Source organism: Gambusia affinis, linkage group LG11, assembly GCF_019740435.1.
Source record: "Gambusia affinis linkage group LG11, SWU_Gaff_1.0, whole genome shotgun sequence".
Classification (NCBI taxonomy): Eukaryota; Metazoa; Chordata; class Actinopteri; order Cyprinodontiformes; family Poeciliidae; genus Gambusia; species Gambusia affinis.
This window is the reverse complement of record NC_057878.1, coordinates 18,558,639-18,577,045: the sequence shown is the minus strand read 5'-3', so window position 1 is coordinate 18,577,045 and position 18,407 is coordinate 18,558,639. Positions and strand designations below refer to the sequence as shown.

The window sequence follows — 18,407 nt, the reverse complement described above, 5'->3', positions numbered from 1 at the left end:
AATCTTCATGAAAACTTTAAGAATATTTTCATTATAATGCTGCTTCAATTAAATATTAGTATTGGACTTTTGACAAATTTTTTACAAATAACGCTACTCTGCCTGTTGAGGGTGCCATGATCAAAGTTCTTTCTTGTTGGCTTTAATATCAGAAAATGCAATTATTTATGATTATTTATTGGTGGAATGCCTTACATTGGGGATTTATTTTATACATCCAATGTGTGTTTATTAAAAACTTGAAAGTACTTGAACGTAAGATCAATTCACTTTACCTCAATTTAAAAAGCAAATAGTGGGCAAAAGGATTTAATTTCTTAAATTAGGTCCTTAAAGAATGGTTTTAAGTAACATTTTATATTATATTCATGGCAACATGCTGAGCAAAGTGTTGGAAAATCATCTCCATAAACCTGGCTCTGGGTCGGTGCCATCTCAGATTCTCTCCTTCATTATTAAGTGCAGTATTTCCACAGGCGCCTCTCAGGTTTCCCTTTCACTCATTGCTCAGGTGTGCACGTCTAAGGTTACTTCTTTGTTTAATTCATTGCGCTCACTGTAGGCTTCTTTATCCATGCAATTTCTGTAATGACTGCATTGAAACGTGCAAGCCTTTAATCCAGATTTTTATTAGCCCATATCTTCATATAAAGTCTCTCCCTGAGAAGCGGTTTATGTTTTAACTCCATACATTGTACAATAAGTAGTAAAATCTGTTCTACTGAATATATAGCAAACTAATAAGTGACTAATATCCAAGTTCCCACATAATTTATGTATAGAAAATAAAGAAAAGTTAGATTTATGAGCCTGCAGCTGAAATAAGTCTTGATGCCTTTACCCACATTAATGGTAAAGGAAGAAAAATAACTAACATTGACTGGTTGTGCAGCAGACTGCATGTTGTGGCGCGTACATGTCTCCAGGTGATATTTTGCCTGCAGATTAAAACAGGTGTACAACTTTAGTAAAACTGGAGCAAGCCAGCACAAGTTTCTCAAAAAGCTTTAACAGACAGAGCTTTTTAACAAAGTTCACATTTTAATCAAATGAGAAACAACAGAAATGGTCATAGTAAAACAAAAAGTATTGTGAAAATGTACTTTCTGTTTCAGATGTGATCTGTCTTTCTTCTTTTTGTCACACTTGAACGTGTTTCATCATCAAGCTATTTTTTTATATCAGAAGACAAAGATAACTTCAGTAAATACAAAATGTAGTTTTCAAATTATAAATTAATTTACTAGGAGAAATAAAGGCGTAACCAATCCAACCCTCTTCTTATTACTAATTTACTGATTGATCACATCTTCTACTTGTTTGTTTTCACTAGCAGCAACCAGAGCTTATTTTTGCAACGCCTGTAAAATCCAAAAATAACTGAAATACACTGTAAAATCACAAAATATTACCAAATATTTTTGGTCTTGTTTGTAGTGTGAGTATCTCTGAACACATGAAATAAGATAAAACTAACCCAGAAGTAACTTTTCAGCAAGTTATAGAGGCTTGTTTTTAGTAAATAATTCCTTAATAATGATAAAAAAGTGCCATTGGCAGATTGTTTCACTTATAACAAGACATTTTTTCCATTTCAGTTTATAAGTTAATTTATTTGCCAATGGAACTAGTTATTTTTCATCAATATTAAGGAAATATTTACTTAAAACAACCTCTATATCTTGCTGGAAAGTTACTTTTAAGTTAGTCTTGTTTCAAGTGTAATAAGATATTTGAACCAGAAGCTAGACCAAATTACTTGGTAAGACTTTGTATTTTTGCAGCGTAATTAGGAACATTCAGCTGATAAATAATGATTTCAATTATAAAAAAAAAATTAAAATCTGACCAAATGAAAACCAAACGAAACTGGCCTTATGTAAAAATATAATTGCCTTCCATTTGTTCACTTGTTTTGATCAGTTTCATCAGTAATGTGCAAACAGCAAAGCAAATTTTTCATTTAGCAAATTAGCATTTTTGCTAACTTTGAAAGCATTTAGCTCCCTTTGCACCCCTAAAACAGGATAAGCTCCAAATTGCTAATTTTCTTGGCTGTTTTGTACAAACATACAACATTAAAGAATACGGCTCAAAAGTAAAAGTAACAGCTCACTAGATATAAATCCTGTTGAGAATAGGTTATAAGACTCGATAAATATTGTTTACAGACACTCACAGATGCAAATTCAGTTCTGAGTCTTGTGAAATGTAGCATTAGATTTTGATTTATAGTAGATGAAAACAAATGTGCACCACACTTTGGTAAAAAAAAAAAAAAAAAGGATTATTTTCTTTCCACTTCAGAATTATGCCTCACTTTGGATTGGTGTGTAACAGGAAATCCTGCTAAAATACTTGAAAGGTGTAGTTGTATAGTGATAAAATTATTAAACAGTTAAAGGAGCATGAATATTGGACAGGACACAAACTAAAACCACATCAAAAAACAAATCTTCCAAATAAAAACTGAACCTGGATATCCAGTGATGATCAGAAAACACTAGAATACAGACAACGTTACCATGCTTGAACACTAAAGTTCATTGACCTTTAGCGCCCAACAAATGTGGACATTTCTCCCAGTCGGGGGGAGCAGAGGCCCCAAACGCTACCTGTGTGTAGAATAATCCTTCAGTGTGGTCAACACTTATGTCTGCAGAGAGATCCAGCAACGCTCTGTCTACCTTTGTGTGACCAGCACTGTTGTGGTGGTGATGTTTTGCTCAGCCTGCCACGAATGTTTATTTTTAGTACATTGTATCCATTGAAATCCCAACTAGCAACCTCAGATATTGGAATAATTTACCAATATAATGTGGGCAAAACTTTCCAAAAACCAATATTCATATTTATGTATAAATAAGAACCTTATTTGGATTTATTTGACAAATGAAAAAAATTTATACTCTTAATTCAATAAAAGATCAATTACAGGTGGTTATGGTTGGAAAGACAAAGGAAGAGATATAAACTTGATTATTTTTTTATACAGTACAGACCAAAAGTTTGGACCTTCTAATTGAACTCAATTAGAAGGTGTGTCCAAACTTTTGGCCTGTATTGTACATCAAAGAAATTTTAAAGAAACTAATTTAAACTTGATAGGTGGAGAGAATGGTTATCATCTTGGTGGTCTTACTGTACAAATTTCTTGCGCAAATGCAGCTGAAACCAGATATTGTATACACTACAAAAGTATAATCCAGATTAAAACATTTTTTCTGGTTAAGGTGAATTAGGATTATCTGATTTGTTTTGATTTTCTAGTTGTCACTCCAGGAAGTGGTGTGTGACATCATAAGTTTCTTTAAAATATGATTACAAGTGTGCCTCCATGTAACTGAAATGTTTTTGAATTAACCTATCACAATCGTGCAAATCCGTGACATCATTATTTTAACCTTCACAAATTCTTTAAAGACTTTGTAATCTCTGTGTAAGTAAATATTTGAATTTAAATAAAATAAAATAAATATCTGAACTGTTATTCAGTAGATGAATGAGGGCATTTAGAAATTAATAATTTTATCTATCATAAGTCTATCTACCTACAATTTCAAAAAGAAAAAAAATGGGCTCTTGTGTATTGGAATTTTTTAAAACAGCTTCGGTTTTATTCGGCTCTTTCCGTGATCTTTTGTGATCTGTCCGATTTCGTTCTTTTCCCTTTATGTTGATTTTGAGCTCGGCCCTTCCCGTCATCTATCGTGCCGTTCTGTTTATATTGACTTCGAGCTCGGCTCTTTCCGTCGCCTCTCGTCCTGCTTCGTCGGTGTTGATGTTGAGCTCGCCGCCTCACCCAGACTGCTTTATGTCTGGCAGCAGGGACCATGCGCGGTCGCCATATTACGGAGCACCCCTCCTCTCCAGTCCCGTCACAGCAGCCAAGCAGGAGACGCTACCGCTGGGGGAAGAGCACCGGTGATACAGCAAAACTAAAACGAGGATTCTCTGGCATGGATGTAACCTTTGCACTCCACCATTAAGTGATCCCATCGCGTTCAAGTCGTTCTACTCCGGCTGAAAAGGTTGATTTGCTCAATTTCCGAGTTAATTCAGCAGTTAAGACTCGCTCACTGTAGACTGCTAACCGGTGATGGAGACAGGCAGCTAGCTCCAGCTAGTAGTTAATATAACAATAACTCACTCAGCAGCTGCTTTGCTTTGAGTTCTTGTATTCATCGAAAGACAACATTTAGTTACAAAAAAATACCGGAGATGTACGTTTGTGTGTAACAAAGACACAGTCTGATAATCAACCGGCGAAGTACGACTGGCATCAGCTGACGTTAGCTCGCTAGCTGCTGAGCAAGCGGCCACTAGCTTCAGTTGGCTCGCTAACTGACTCCGGGGGAAAATTTGCCCTAGAGGTGGTTAAAATCGCCTGGATCACAAGAACACATTTATATTTGTTTATTTTATTTTCAGCTGGCTTGTCTGTTAACCGTAGTGTTGGCAAAACGGCGCCGTTAACGAGCCGCAACCTTATTACCTACTGTCAGAGACCAACTACCGCCCGGATTCAGTCGGAATGCATCATCCGGACCCTGCAGGAGACTCTGGCAGCGTCAGAAAGATGCCGCATCCGGCTGTCTTCCACAGGAGAGGCAGCAACACGAGCAGCGGGAGCGGCTCCACGCTATCAACGACCGCCAACCCGGTGGTGGTCAACAACAGCCACGTTTCAGGTGATGACTACCAGTCCTCCCTGTTGATTCAACCCCCCGCCGCGTCATCCTCCCCGGGCCCCCATCACCCTCCTCCTCCGCACAGCCTGAACCTCCAGCCCCAACCCGCGCAACCTACTGGAGCTCAGATTAAAAAGAAAAGTGGTTTTCAGATCACAAGTGTGACTCCAGCGCAGATATCAGTTAGTACCAACAACAGTATTGCAGAGGACACAGAGAGTTATGATGACTTGGATGAGTCACATACGGAGGATCTGTCCTCTTCTGAAATTTTGGATGTATCCCTCTCAAGAGCTAACGATGTAGTTGGAGCAGAGAGGAGCTCTTCAGAGGAGACCCTAAACAACTTCCACGAGGCGGAGACCCCTGGAGCCGTCTCCCCTAACCAGCCTTCTCACCCCCATACCTTGACCCACGCGCAACACCGTGGCGGGGCCATCGTAAACGGGACTATGCATCACCAACACCCTCATCATCTTAACCATGCTCAGAGCTACTCTCTGACCGGAGATGTACCTTCTCTCACCCAGAAAATGCCTTCAAACGTGGGTGGCGCTCAAGAGAATGTTTCCCACGCCACCGCCGCCACTCCAAGTATTGTCTCCCAGTCTGCGGGGATTGTGACTCCAGGATCTGTCCCTGGAATGCACAGCTCTGTGTCAGGCACCACAGTTAGTGTTGTTAATCCCCCAACCAGCAGTTTTAGTAATGTGAATATGTTGAGCTCCGCCAACGTGCCTGTCAGAGGGGGAATCAAAATGAGTGCTAGCAGCGGCGGCGCTGGTGGTAGCTTTCCTCCCAAAGTTATTAGCAGCACTGGAGGAAGCAGTGCTGCAGCTGGAGGTAGCCATATGTCTGCTGCTAACGTCAACATCAACTCAATGACTACTACAACTGCTGCTGCTGCTGTCAGTGCCTCTGGAGGTGTGGGAGTCCCCAGCGGGATCCAGGGAAGAGTTGGATCAGCTGCGAGCGCTCCCGCAGCGGCTGTGCCTTCAGCTGTTCCTGCTCCGGTGCCGGCAGTGACAGCCGCCACCTCTCGCTTCAGGGTGGTGAAGCTGGACTCCAGCTCCGAGCCGTTCAAGAAGGGCAGATGGACTTGCACCGAATTCTTCGACAAAGATGCGCCCACCCCTGCACCATCAGCGTCGGAAGCTGCGTCTCTGACCTCGCGTCAGTTTGTAACGGAGAACTTTCCCTCAGAGAGGGAAAGCACAAGCAGCAGCTCTGTGAGCAGCACCATGAGTACGCTGAGTCATTACATTGAGAACCTGGGCAGTGGAGAGGGTGGGGGTTCCCCTGTACCCCAGCATGCCCAGGATTACGCCTCCCCTCCTCAGGGCTATCAAGGAATCATGGGAGTACCTCACTCCCAAGCTCACATGCACACCCAGGATATCAACCATCCTCATGTGAAGACAACTGCAGCCCCCTCAGTTTCCCCAAACCTGCATCTGCCAGGTCAACAGACTGCCACTGGTGCTGTCCTGTCGCAGCAGCTCACCTACGCCCAGGCAGTCGCTAATCAACCGCCAAGCTCCTCACAGGGTTTGGTTGGCATCCAGCAGCAAAAGATGGGCTACGCTAACCTTCCTCAGCAATCAGCCGCATCTCCGGCGTCAGCTAGACCTCCTGGGTACAACCAATCACAGCAAGGTGTACTCCAAGCTGCCCCCTCTCAACCTCTCTCCAACCAATCTGGCTCGGTGTTGGCCGCTCAAGCTAACGGAGCGACTCAGATGATGGGGGGGCCTCAGCAATCACAGGGGCTCCTTCATAAGCCGGTCCCCGTCTCCAGTATGCCGCCCCATGTTGGGGTAGCCGGCCTCGGACAGCATCCACCAAGCCACGTTGACATTCAGCAGCAGAAACCGCAATCCCTTCTGACACAAACACAGAATCCGGGCTCAAGCACCCAACTTCCTCCCGCGGCGTCAGCCTCCACCGCTCCGCCTACCAATGCTCACAGCGACCACCAACCTCAAGCCCATAATGCCGCCAACGTCGGCCGAATGTCCCCCCATCCATCGCAGGACCTCAGCAGTGCCCAGGCCCTGGTTCACGCCGCCCAGGCCAGCGCCTTGTACGCCAGCTTGCCCAGCTTCACCACCACGCAGCTGCAGGACGCCCAGAGGCTGCTGCTTCAGCATCAGTCCTTACTGAAGCTGTCTGGCAGCGAGGCGGGATCAAACACCGGCCTGGGCCAGGAAACCGAGGGCAACGCCAACACCGCCAGTGCCTTAGCCGCACCAGCCGGTCTCAAGACTGTAGACGGAGAAGATGATGGGTAAGAGACTCATACTTACTTTAGTTTATTGAAGAGTCTATGCATATGTATATATTGCTACACAACAAGCTACATTTATTGGTTGTTGTTGTGGGGAAAGATAATCTGACAGCACTCAAGCTGCTACACTCTTTGTTTGAAGAGCACTGCAAAAACACAAAATCATTTTCATCAAAATAATCAAAGTAATTTTGATCAAGTTTCTAGTGCAAATATCTTAGTACACTATAAATAAGATGAAACTAACTCACAATTAACTTTTCTCCAAGATATGGAAGCTTGTTTTAAGTCAATATTTCCTTAATATTTATTTAAAAAATACTTTTTCCACTACAGATTATTTCACTTGCAGCCAAACCTTTTAGATATAAGCCGTAATCTTTTACTGAAAACTTTCCCTTTCTAAAGTGAAGTTTGTTTGGAATGTGCCACCTTTGGGTTTGAAGAAGTAATTTCTGAGGTTAAGCAGGAATTTTAATCACCCATCAGCTTGTGGAAATGCCTCATTTCTAACAACGCTAACCCACTTTTTCTTGTAAACATTAGTTCTCCATTTAATGTGTTCAGATATTAAACACAAGCAGCTGAAAGAGCAAACTATACAAGTTTGATTATTTTGCCAACATTAAAAGTTAAGTGTTAATATGGGTATGTGATATTCTTCAAAATGATGCAAGTTATTTCAAAACTGAAAAGTATGCATTAGTCCTGCTTCTAAAATAATAAACTACATTTATTTGTTTTTAAGTGCTTATGGCACAGAATCTTACTCCTTTTTGTCATTCACTTTTTAGAGTAACACTAAAAGTTGAATTAATTAATTGGCTTGTTAATTTTTCTGTTTTTTTTCTCCTGTAGTAGTGTTGAATAACACAGCATTCATAACATCACAAACACAAAAATATGTTCTTGAAAAATATTCTCATTTACCTTATTTAAAAAGTGTGATTTATTTTATCTTAATTGAATCATATTTTAAAATGTACTGATATTTATTGATGCTCTCATTGTGCAAACAGTGGAGAAAATAACATTACCGATCAAACAATTAATCATGATGAATTGATTATTTAAATCAACATATTTTGTATTTAATAGTTAACTGGAATATACAGTTACGACATAACTGTACAAAAAATGTAATCAGTTTTAGCTTCTCCTGGTTCAAATTCCGTAAAAAATAAAAATCTTATTTAGTACCTTTTGCTCTGCAATTATTAATCTGTTTATCAAAAATTAACATTCAACCCTACATTGTATTGATGAGTCAAACAGTTTTTCATATGTTGATATGTTTAAGCTGCAGATGCATCCTTTACTACAAATGTTCAAGCGCTCACTAAAGAAATGTTAGGCAATAAAATGTTTGTTTTACTCTTTAAAAATGAATTGTTTGTTAATTTACGTCTTCTAATGTCTCTAATGTTAAGCTAAATGAAAAATCTGCAGAATTGTCTTTTTTTTTTTTTCCTCTCTCGGATTAATCAATTATTAAAATAATCACTAGCTGCTGCCTTAATGCTGATTTCTGGTGAGTCTTAGTTCTGTTTCTGTTCTGGATTGTAGTGGGTCGAGTTAAAGCTGCTTCCTTACAGCTGTGTTGAAACTGTTCATGTTGGCTGTAGCTACAGTAGCAGTCTCCAGTGTTTCCTTGAATCCAAACAGTAACTTGGCAAGCTGTACTTCACAGAACCTTTTGAAGTGTTGACATCTGAAGCGTCTTTCACATTGGGTGTGCGTGGAATGTAGCTGACTTTTGGTGACTCCCTTCAGAAGGTTTTGCAGCAGAACGTTGAGTGTTGATGTTTCACTTTCATCTCTGCTGCTCATTCTCTGTCCATGCTGCAATAGCTTTAAAATCTTCTAAAATCCTTTTTTTTTATTTTTTTTTAAGAGACAGGATAGCACTCAGTTGCGCCACCTTCTAAGTGATGAAAACATTGTTGCATCCAGGGACATTGTTCTCCCCTTGCATACTGCAGAGAAACCTGTTTCTTTACTTGTTCTCTAATAAATCTCCCAGCTTGCTCTGGACGTTTGCCACATCAGCGGTTGTGCAGGTCCCGTGGTCTTCTGTGGCTTCTGTCAACATATTTTCTGGCTTTCATGTGTGGGATGTCTCTGCTTTCGTTAATCACCCCCCTTTAAGGGACAGCTACCAAACAACAGGGGCTCTTTAGGGTGTCATTTCATGTGTTGGTCTCTGTTTTTCAGCCAGTGTTTGCATAAGGGAAGGTGTCAGCTGTGCATGAGCTCCATAGGTGCTGACGAAACATTACTAGGATGTGTTTGAACAGGCTGGTAGTCGGTGTACGTTGGCGTGGGTTGGCTGCGGCCGATCGACTCCTGAGGCTCGTTGGCTACCAAAAGAGCTTTTGATTGGAATGAATCATACTTAATATCTTTGGTAAAAACAAAACTTATTGTCCTCCCTCCCCCAAGACAAACAATTTTATTAAGTCTTATTGATTTTTATCATACCACTTTGTGGTTTTGTAATACCGTTTCATCATTATCAGTTGTCTTTTAATTGCCGTGCAGCCCTCTGTTGCAAATAAAAAAAAATACAAAAATACAACTAACATAATGCAATGTAAAAAATACACTGTACTAGGTACTCTTTTTAACCCGCTCTTGGCTTGCTATCTTTTTAAAATAACAATTTTTATTTAAATATCGTTTTTAATCTAGGCTGTAATTATTTCTTTATTCCATTCTGAACCATTGTTGTATAGTTAGCTGTTTCTGAAAAAAACAGGCCTAGAGATGGGTTTAAATTAGCGGGATCTGCACATTAGCAATTGCTTTTAGCAAGCATAGATGTTAAGCTATTGACAAGCTAAGTTAGGGCAGATAATTGGGAGGTACAATGCACCTTAAAAAAATCTTAATTTCACGTATCCACAATTATTTAGAAAATATGTAAGTTAGCCTTAAATACATTAATCACAGATCTTAAATTTTGTCCTGGCTGGACTGTTTATTCTCATATAGTACGTGTAGTTTATTTTTCTCCTTTCTGTCGTACAAAGTTTGAATTGTATGCAGATGTCTTCATTATGTTCTGTGACTCAAGGTGGTTGATGCTACCGCTAACTAGCTGCTAATAAATACTTGCTAACTAGCTAGCTAAGTGTAAGTAATCTCCAGTTGGCAGTGTGATGTTTGTCTTTGCCACTGGCTCACTTCTGTTGCCAGATCGTATAATGCTATGTGCATTCTGTGGAAAAATGTTTGGCACTATTGTATAAAGTGTAGTGTAAGTGATACAGGTCTTAAATGTCAGTTCGTAACCTGCAGAAAACCTGATATTCTGATGAGAAAATTACCAAACAATAAGCATCAAGGAAATAATTTAAAATTCTTGTCTTAGTACAACCCTTTCAAACGTCTGTATTATATGAAGATGTGCCAAAATTAATAAAATTTTCCCGGATGTTAATGAAAAGCAACTTAAGTAATTTAGCATTGAAGCAACTAAAGTAATATTGAGGAAAACAAGAAAAAATAAGCAAGAACAAGAAGCTTCAATGGTAATTAGTTTGACACACATGAACTTTATTGTTTCTAAAAGCCGACTGTGTTGATCATCGTATGTCAGTGGAGGAAGTGGTGATCCTGACTAAAAACAAACCTTTAAAAGAAAACAAAGGTCTTAAGACCAGGCTTTGACTAGCGTGAAATTCCCACAGTATTTTTACCTTGCAGCATGCCACAGTGTTGCAGTATTTGTACATTTGTTTTATTAAAAACAGAAAACGATTATCCCTACTTCTGATAAATTATTAGATTATTACTTAAAAAAGGTTACCTACAAAGTTATGGTTTTGACTTTAAAACCATAATTTAAGGAAAAAATGTTGCAGTAATTTTTCCATTGTGTTGAAGCCTTATTGCAGGCATCTAACCAGCAGTGCACAGCAGTAGGTGGAGGAAAGGCAGTTCCACATTAGCTTCAGGGTTTCCATCTGCTAGTTCTACCCTTTTTTCAACCAAAATTTCCACTGGAAGCTTGACGCATTAACATCCAGTGATTCACAGTTAATTAATGAAACTCTATCTTTAACTTGTGTCCATATTTATGTTACTCTGTATTTTAGACAATGCTGTGTATAAGGCTGGCTGGATAAAATTGTCTCAAAACAACAATGTTGTGGCTTATTGCAATAAGTTCTGGAACAATTTATCATTCTGCAAAATTGGTTATGGTGACAGACCTATGCTCATCACAATTTTTAGCATTGCTATACCATATTGCATTTCCTTGTGAAGTTGCAAAGGGAGTTATAGACGCACAGTAATCTGATGTTAGCTTGACAAACTGTTTTACAGTAACAAGTTAATATGTTTAAAGCGAGCAGTAAAAAAATGTAGATTCAAAGCAAATGTCCAGGTGTGTAGTTTTTCCCATCAAAATGACATACGGCTATTAGTGTGACGAATATTAACTTTACAAAGTGCTGCTTGAAAATGGTGCTAAAAAATCAGATGCAAGTCCTGTCACTATTAGTTACCTTAAACGTGGAATAAAGGTGTTTGAGTGCAAATAAAGCACCTTTTGGTAAAGCTACAACTGAGCACAAGGATTTTTTTCCTCTTTTGAAATGAATGAACAGGCTGCGTGCTTTTTGTAAAGGCAGATCCATTGTTGGGATGAGCAGTGTGTGGAGTGTGTGCGTTCAGATGCGTGGAGGCTTAGGGGAATGAAGTCTGGCTGGCAGTGCAATGACTATCTCTGCTGCTGGCTGTAATCTTTCCCCACTGGCGCTGCAGGGAGTTGCTGTGACCTGGGTCTGTTGCTCATTGTGTGGAGATCAGCGAGATCCCCACAATTCACAACACGCAGCGGAAGTGACCTAACCCGACCCGACACAACTTAGTCAGGTCTGCTGAGGACACAAACAGCCAGGGCAGGACGGAACCGGTCTGAACATAGCCGATAAGCATCCCAGATGTAATAATGAAATGAAATAATGAAAATAAAACCCTTGAGGAAGAAAACTTGGTCTAATTCCTTCATTACTGCCCTCCTGGTAGTTAACTTTTAGTAATGCCTCAAATATTTCTACCTTAGCTGCTAATGGTATCCAGATGCTGCAAACTTTTTCTCTACAGGCATCATGGGATAAAATAAATCCTTGAAATGTTGGTCACTTCTAGTTTTGTCTGATTTTGTGGTGACTGGCATGGATGTAATATAGTATTTCTCAAACTTTGTCAGGACAAGGACCATTTAAAGCATTTAATAAACACCAATAGACCACCTGACTTTAAATTGGCCCTGCAATAAATCTTTCTAATTCAACCTGAAATGAAAATATTAGTGTTAGTATCTGGACTCACTTGTCTTTGTTCATTCTAATGCGAAGGGTGGTGTCTAACTAGGGTATTTTGAGTTATTTACAGCTTTTAAAAGTCTGGATTCTAAGATTTCCAGTGACAGAAATCAAAAACGAAATTGGTCTTTACCAACAGTTCTGTGTATATTAATAACATTTTAGAGCAATTTTGTTATCTAGAAGCATAATACAAGAAAAATAGACTTGAGTTGCTTTGGCAAAAACAGAAATTTTCTTTCAGCCCAATGTAAATATTTTATTTTAGGTGTTAAGATGCAGTTAGTCAGAGTGGGGTACAGCGCTGCTCTCAGCTTCCTCACCATATCGCACTCTGCAGACTTATATCTGAATACCGGTAGCATGCTGTGTGTCATAATACTGTTTTAAAAACAAAAGTTCTGCAACTGAAAAATATTCCTGCAGACATGAATTCCTCCGATCATATAAGTAATCCAGTTTCTTTCTTCTCAACAGTATCTTCAGTTTTTCTTTTGAGTGACCCGGTCTTAAGAAATTTATCCATTATCATTTTTAAACTCAATCCTTTGGTAAGCTAGCTGTACATTTCACATTTTGAGCAACTTTAAAAGAAATTTTACAGCTTAAAATACTGCCTATCATCTAAAAACAACTGTAGATTAAGCAAATGATAAAACAAACATATATTTTTAGTCATATCTAGTTTAGTCATACTGAAAACATATTTAAAAAATAAATAAATAAATCTTGTTCGCTGATAACAAAACATTGCAGTTTTTAATCCATCCTTTTGTTGTTAAGCTGATAAATTATTTAAGAGGAAAACAAAGGTCCTAAGACCAGGCTTTGACTAAACCAGAAGTTAGGCCTTTCACAATAAATAAATGAATTAGTTAATCTTATGATAAATTAAAGCAAACTCAATCATTTCCATTTGCTGACTTTTTTTCTTTTCTCTCTCTTTTTACCAAAATTGGATGACAAAAATCTTCAGTCTGGTGCTTTAGTCTCAACTAGCTCTTTTTTTTTTTAAGGACAATTTTGTTTTACTTATTTTAGTTGTTTAATATGTGTCCCAGTTCCAGCGTTAAATGTTCATAAAAATTTAAACTTGATCCATCTTTGAGAATGTGTTCTTGCATTGTTATGTTATCAGGACGTATAACCTAACGTCCTGATAACGTTATGTTATCAGGACATAATGTTATCAGGACTCTGAGAGCATGAACAGAAAATGCTCTCAGAGTAACAATATTATTGTTTATCGCAATAAATTCTGGGACAATTTATTGTTCAGAAAATTTTTTATCCTGACAGACCTACTGGAAGTTGTCCCCTTCAAAATAAAAGCATCAAACCTAAAACCGGAAGTCCATCCTATAAAAAGTAAAGTAAAGGCAATAAGCGCCAAAAGAACTTACCAGATTAAGTTTGAACTAGTAAGGGCCTAAGTTTGATTAGTCAATTAATCATCAGGATAATTGATTATTAATTGATTGCATTTACACCAGCCCTGCTTTTAAGTCAAAGACAAAAAGAAAGACCTGTATTGTTATATTTTGAAATGACTTTCAAATGTAGCACAGTTGACATTCCTGTATCGTATCGATGAGCAGCTGCTCATGTTGCGGCTTTAAAAGCAAACGGTGGTTATGTATTTGTTTTGTTTCTCACGCCTCCCTTTTACCCCGCCTGTTTACCCCACAGGCTAAACCAGAGAGCACCAGAAAACAGCAGAGCATCAACATGTTGTGTGTTATTGGGGGAGGGGATTAAATATTAACCCTCTTTCTGTCACACCAGTGAGAATATGAATGGGCAGACATGCGACTGTTTTTGTAGTTTGTCTAATCGAGTTTTAGCGCAGAGACTCCTCTGCTTCGAGTTTGTAATCACTGCTTCCTTGTTGTACCTATTGATACGCATTGTGCAGATGCCTCATTGATTTTTGTTTGTGTCTGCTCCCCTTCTTGCTGATTGCTCCTTTTTCCATCAATAAACAGGATTGTTTCACTTAAGAGTGCTGTGGGAAAACTAATGGCCGGTAATGGACAGTAATGGATTGTGTTTAGTGTCCTTTTCATCTTTTAGAAAATTACCCTCCGAAAGCTAAACATGCTGGTGTGAACGAACGTGCCTGAGGCGTAAAAAGGAGAATATTGATGAGAAACGGCTCTTGCTGTTAGTTTGGTTCTCCGTAAACAAACTGTTCTTTCTCATTTGTTGTTGTCACTGTTGTTTTTTTTTTTTTTGTGGGAGCTTGGCCAGTTCTTGTCTTTCAACATAACTTTTTAATTAATTGTAATAATGTGCATGACCAACTGGCTGGGCTGTTGTGGTGAAGCAGCTTCATACTTGGTTCAGAGAAGAAAATTCAATTTGCAGTTTAAGTTGGAGATGTTTCTTTTTGAGGAAATTCTTTTTGTACAGAGTTCTTTAGAAAAACGTCTTTTTTTAACACACTAACTGATTGCAGTATTTTGTACAGTCTAGATTGGGGGTGTGCAAACTTTTACTAAAGTGGGACAAAATTGTTGTCAAAAGTACTCAATAAGCAAATAAATAAGGATGGATTGATTTATTGGCTAGCCAATTTATCTGGAAATTATTGAGATAAATGTAAGTCCAAGGGCCACAAATGGCCTCTGAACCACACTTTGGACAAGCCTGCTGTAGATGGTTCATGTTTATGTAAATTTTTAGTTTAAAATGTTTTTATATTTCGGGCATTAACCTCAATCCTATAACATAATGTAGTCAGACCTTAAAGATGGTTGGGTATCAGCCTGGTAAAGACTGATTGGTTCATTTCTGGTTGTCATTGTTAATTTCAGAAGTTTAAATCATCAAATCCATGGAAAACATGAGAGAATGAAATTGTTTTCATCCAGTGAGAATCACCTAGATATCTGCACTCAAATTGCTTCGTCTCTCAGAAATCACACAGATTGTGGCTCCATCTCCTGTTGGGGAATCTCCCAATGTAATTTTGGGGGTTTTAGTGGTTTGGTTGCTGGTGTCGTCGTCCCAAACATGCAGGCAATGTGCTGAATCATGTCCAGCATTCCTGTGGCCAGAACAGTGTCCAGTCAGCTCAGGGAACATTACTCGCACTGCACAGAACCAAATGAATGACTTTGCTTTTGGTCAAAGGGATTTCTTACTGAGTCTTTCTTTCTTCATTCAGAAGTGACCTACATAAAGGAGATTTGTAGAACTTAACTGGATATAATGTTTTAAATTAGCCATATTCTGCCATATTTTGGGCTAACCAACATTAATGAGCAATGCCTTATCTTTCTGTGGGTTAGCTTCTTCTCAGTGTTGCTCGTATCACTCTTTTCTCGTGCTCCAGTTCTCCCTGCAGTAACTAAAAATATATTCCCAGTTTACTGTATCACTGCACCTGATTCGCTTGTCGTTAGACCGGAGAACAGCATCTTAAAAACACCCGAATATGGGTAGTTATTAGCAGAATATGTCTGAGAAATCACCTCCATTGGCCTCTGTTGACAGAAACAGTAGTTTAATGTAAACCATGTGGTTCTTCCAGCTCTTTCAGCAGTGCTGTACTGCCCCCTGCTGGTTAGAAAACTGTGGCCTGCTTACTTTGGCTCATCTCTGGAAGTTGTTTGGTGCTTTAAAATGTTTTTTTAAATCTAAAATTTGCATATTTTTTTGCATATAACAAATGGATGTTCTTTGTAGCGTCAAAGCTGGTGAAGCAGACTGTTTTATAAAATAAAAGTAATTTTTTTCACATGTAATCTTGATTTGGTTGGATTGTTTCTGGTTTTTAATCAATCATGTGAGAGTTACTGGTGGGATTTGTTGCAGAAAGAGCGAAACAAACAACCAACAAGAGCCCAACTAAATGGAAGAAATGTTTCGCACAGTGAATCTCAAATGGAGGTAGAGAGGAAAAGTAAAATGTGGCAAACAATAATGCACCGTCCTGGGAAAGGAGTAATGCCACCAGCTGCAGATTGAAGTTTATGATTTCAAATCATAAACTTCACATCAGATCATGTGTGTGATCTGATGGGTAATGAGATCACACACAGTAATACGGAGCTACATTATATTGTTTAAATATATACACATTCTTGTGCAAAGCTGTATTTTATTAGGGGTTATTAAGGGTTTAACTTCATTCATCTTCAAAACTTCATGGGGAAAAAAATGGCTCACTATACCGCCATCTAGTGGTGTAAACCCAGAGGTGCAATTTAGAGAATTATACCATAAACAAAATAATGGACTGTATTTTTGTCTTTATAGTACGATGGAGCATTAAGGCCGTACTAAGACAAAATATAAAAATAGTATGAGAATAAACTCGTACAACAACAAGAATGAAAATAATGACAAAGTCTTAGTAATATGAGAATAAAGTCTTACTATAAATAAAGTTTTAATATTATGACTCCATTCTCATAAGATTTCAGGAAGTGTAAAAAAAAAATCCAGTTATTTCACTCTATTTGCATTTTTAGTTTAAATCTTATTTTTAATCAGTATTCCCAGGATGTATCGCTTTAATGAAATCATCCGCAGTTTGAAACTGCTTCTGTTTAGGTTCCTATAACCTGGATGTTTTTTCTTTTTCAGCCTTTGTGAAGATTCATGTTCGGTTTTCTACGGCAAGGTCTTGCACTTTTACATTTTTGTTTTTTAGTTTGCGATTTAGGGCCCAAAAATATACTTCTTCAGCATTTTATTTGGTATCTCTTGTTTACTGAATTCCATTTTAATAGCATTTGCTTCTGAAAAACTGAAAAAATAAACATTTTCACATTAAAACAATACATTTATATAGAAGAATACGTTCTTCTATAAAGATTAAGTTGTAATGTTTGGATTGATAGTTCTCTAAACTGTTTTCTGACAGATGCAACATTGTGTTGTGGTCTGTAAGCACTATTGATCGCAGACTAATTTGTATTCTTGGATTTGTTGCGGAGGTTGTTTTAATGCATGAGAACTCGATTCTGCACAACTGAGATATCCTGTATCTTATTCTTTTAAAAACAACAATGTAGTTACTATTCTTGGTCAAGTTTTAATGCTGCTTTAAATGGGGATTGAGTTTAATGGCAGTTCACCAGTATGAAACACAGCAGCTGCAGTAGAAGTTATTTAACTTCTGCTTTTCTTACTGCTTGGAAATCACAAAAAGTAATTTTTTTTTAGAGGTTAAACAGAAATAATGTGCAAAATTGTGGTTGCCCAGAAGATGGCGCTGTGTGCTAGGCTTGGTCCTTCTCCAGCTAAGAGGCCTCATGCATAAGAGTGTGTAGTTTTCACACTAAAAGTTAGTGTACAGAAAAATTTAGAAAAGTGTGGCGCACAAAAAAAATCGGATACATAAAGCCGTGCACACGCATGTGGTCGCGCCCCTTTACCTTTATAAATCCTAATTTGCGGAAAATAGAGCGCAGCTGCTGGTCTGCCCTGTCGCCACCCATAAATACATATGTAAACTAGTATAAATACCAGGAAGTCTGCCACCAGGAGAAGCAATAACCATGGCAACATCCTTGTTCGAAGCATAGAAAGCATTTAAAGTAGTAATACTTATATATTTTATTTAAAAGGTTCTTGGAGGACACATAATGTCGCCTCACAAAAATAAAAATACGTTTTAAAGAAAACAAATAAAGAGATCCTGTTTGAACAGTAGCGCGTTCAGCCGGGATTTAAAGACAGACAGTGTGTCAGAGAGTCCTTTGAGTGGGAATGTGGACATTTATTCTAAATAGTAGAATGCTTTATGTCCATAAGCCGCATTCAGAAAGCAGGCGGCTGGACTGAAGGAAGACTGCAGCTGGACCGGTACCGGTACCGCACAGCTCCTTCTGTAAGTTTTGCTCAGAGCTCCAGGATGATCAGTCTGAATTAATCTAAACAATCATAAACCATCATCAACATTTCCCAGCAGATCAATATGATCTCTGATTAATCGCTTCCTCTGAATCCTTCCATTGGCGATATTCTCCATCAGAGCCAGAGCACTCCACAATTACACAGCTCACCTTTACACAACTTCTTATATATGTGTGATTGCATACACAAGTTATCACCTTAAAAATAATCAAACGGTTGATTATT

General features: G+C 38.5%; 1 protein-coding gene across 1 annotated transcript in view; it reads left to right on the top strand.

The window, feature by feature from the left end:
- The first annotated feature begins 3,703 nt into the window (after positions 1 to 3,703).
- The window catches only part of LOC122839314 (TSC22 domain family protein 1-like), a 30,670-nt gene continuing 15,966 nt past the window's right edge, over positions 3,704 to 18,407 (top strand). Inside the window, exon 1 of the mRNA XM_044130769.1 lies at positions 3,704 to 6,978. Within this exon, the coding sequence (XP_043986704.1) occupies positions 4,535 to 6,978 (2,444 nt within the window). The 5' untranslated portion in view covers positions 3,704 to 4,534. The remainder of the gene's footprint in view (positions 6,979 to 18,407) is intronic.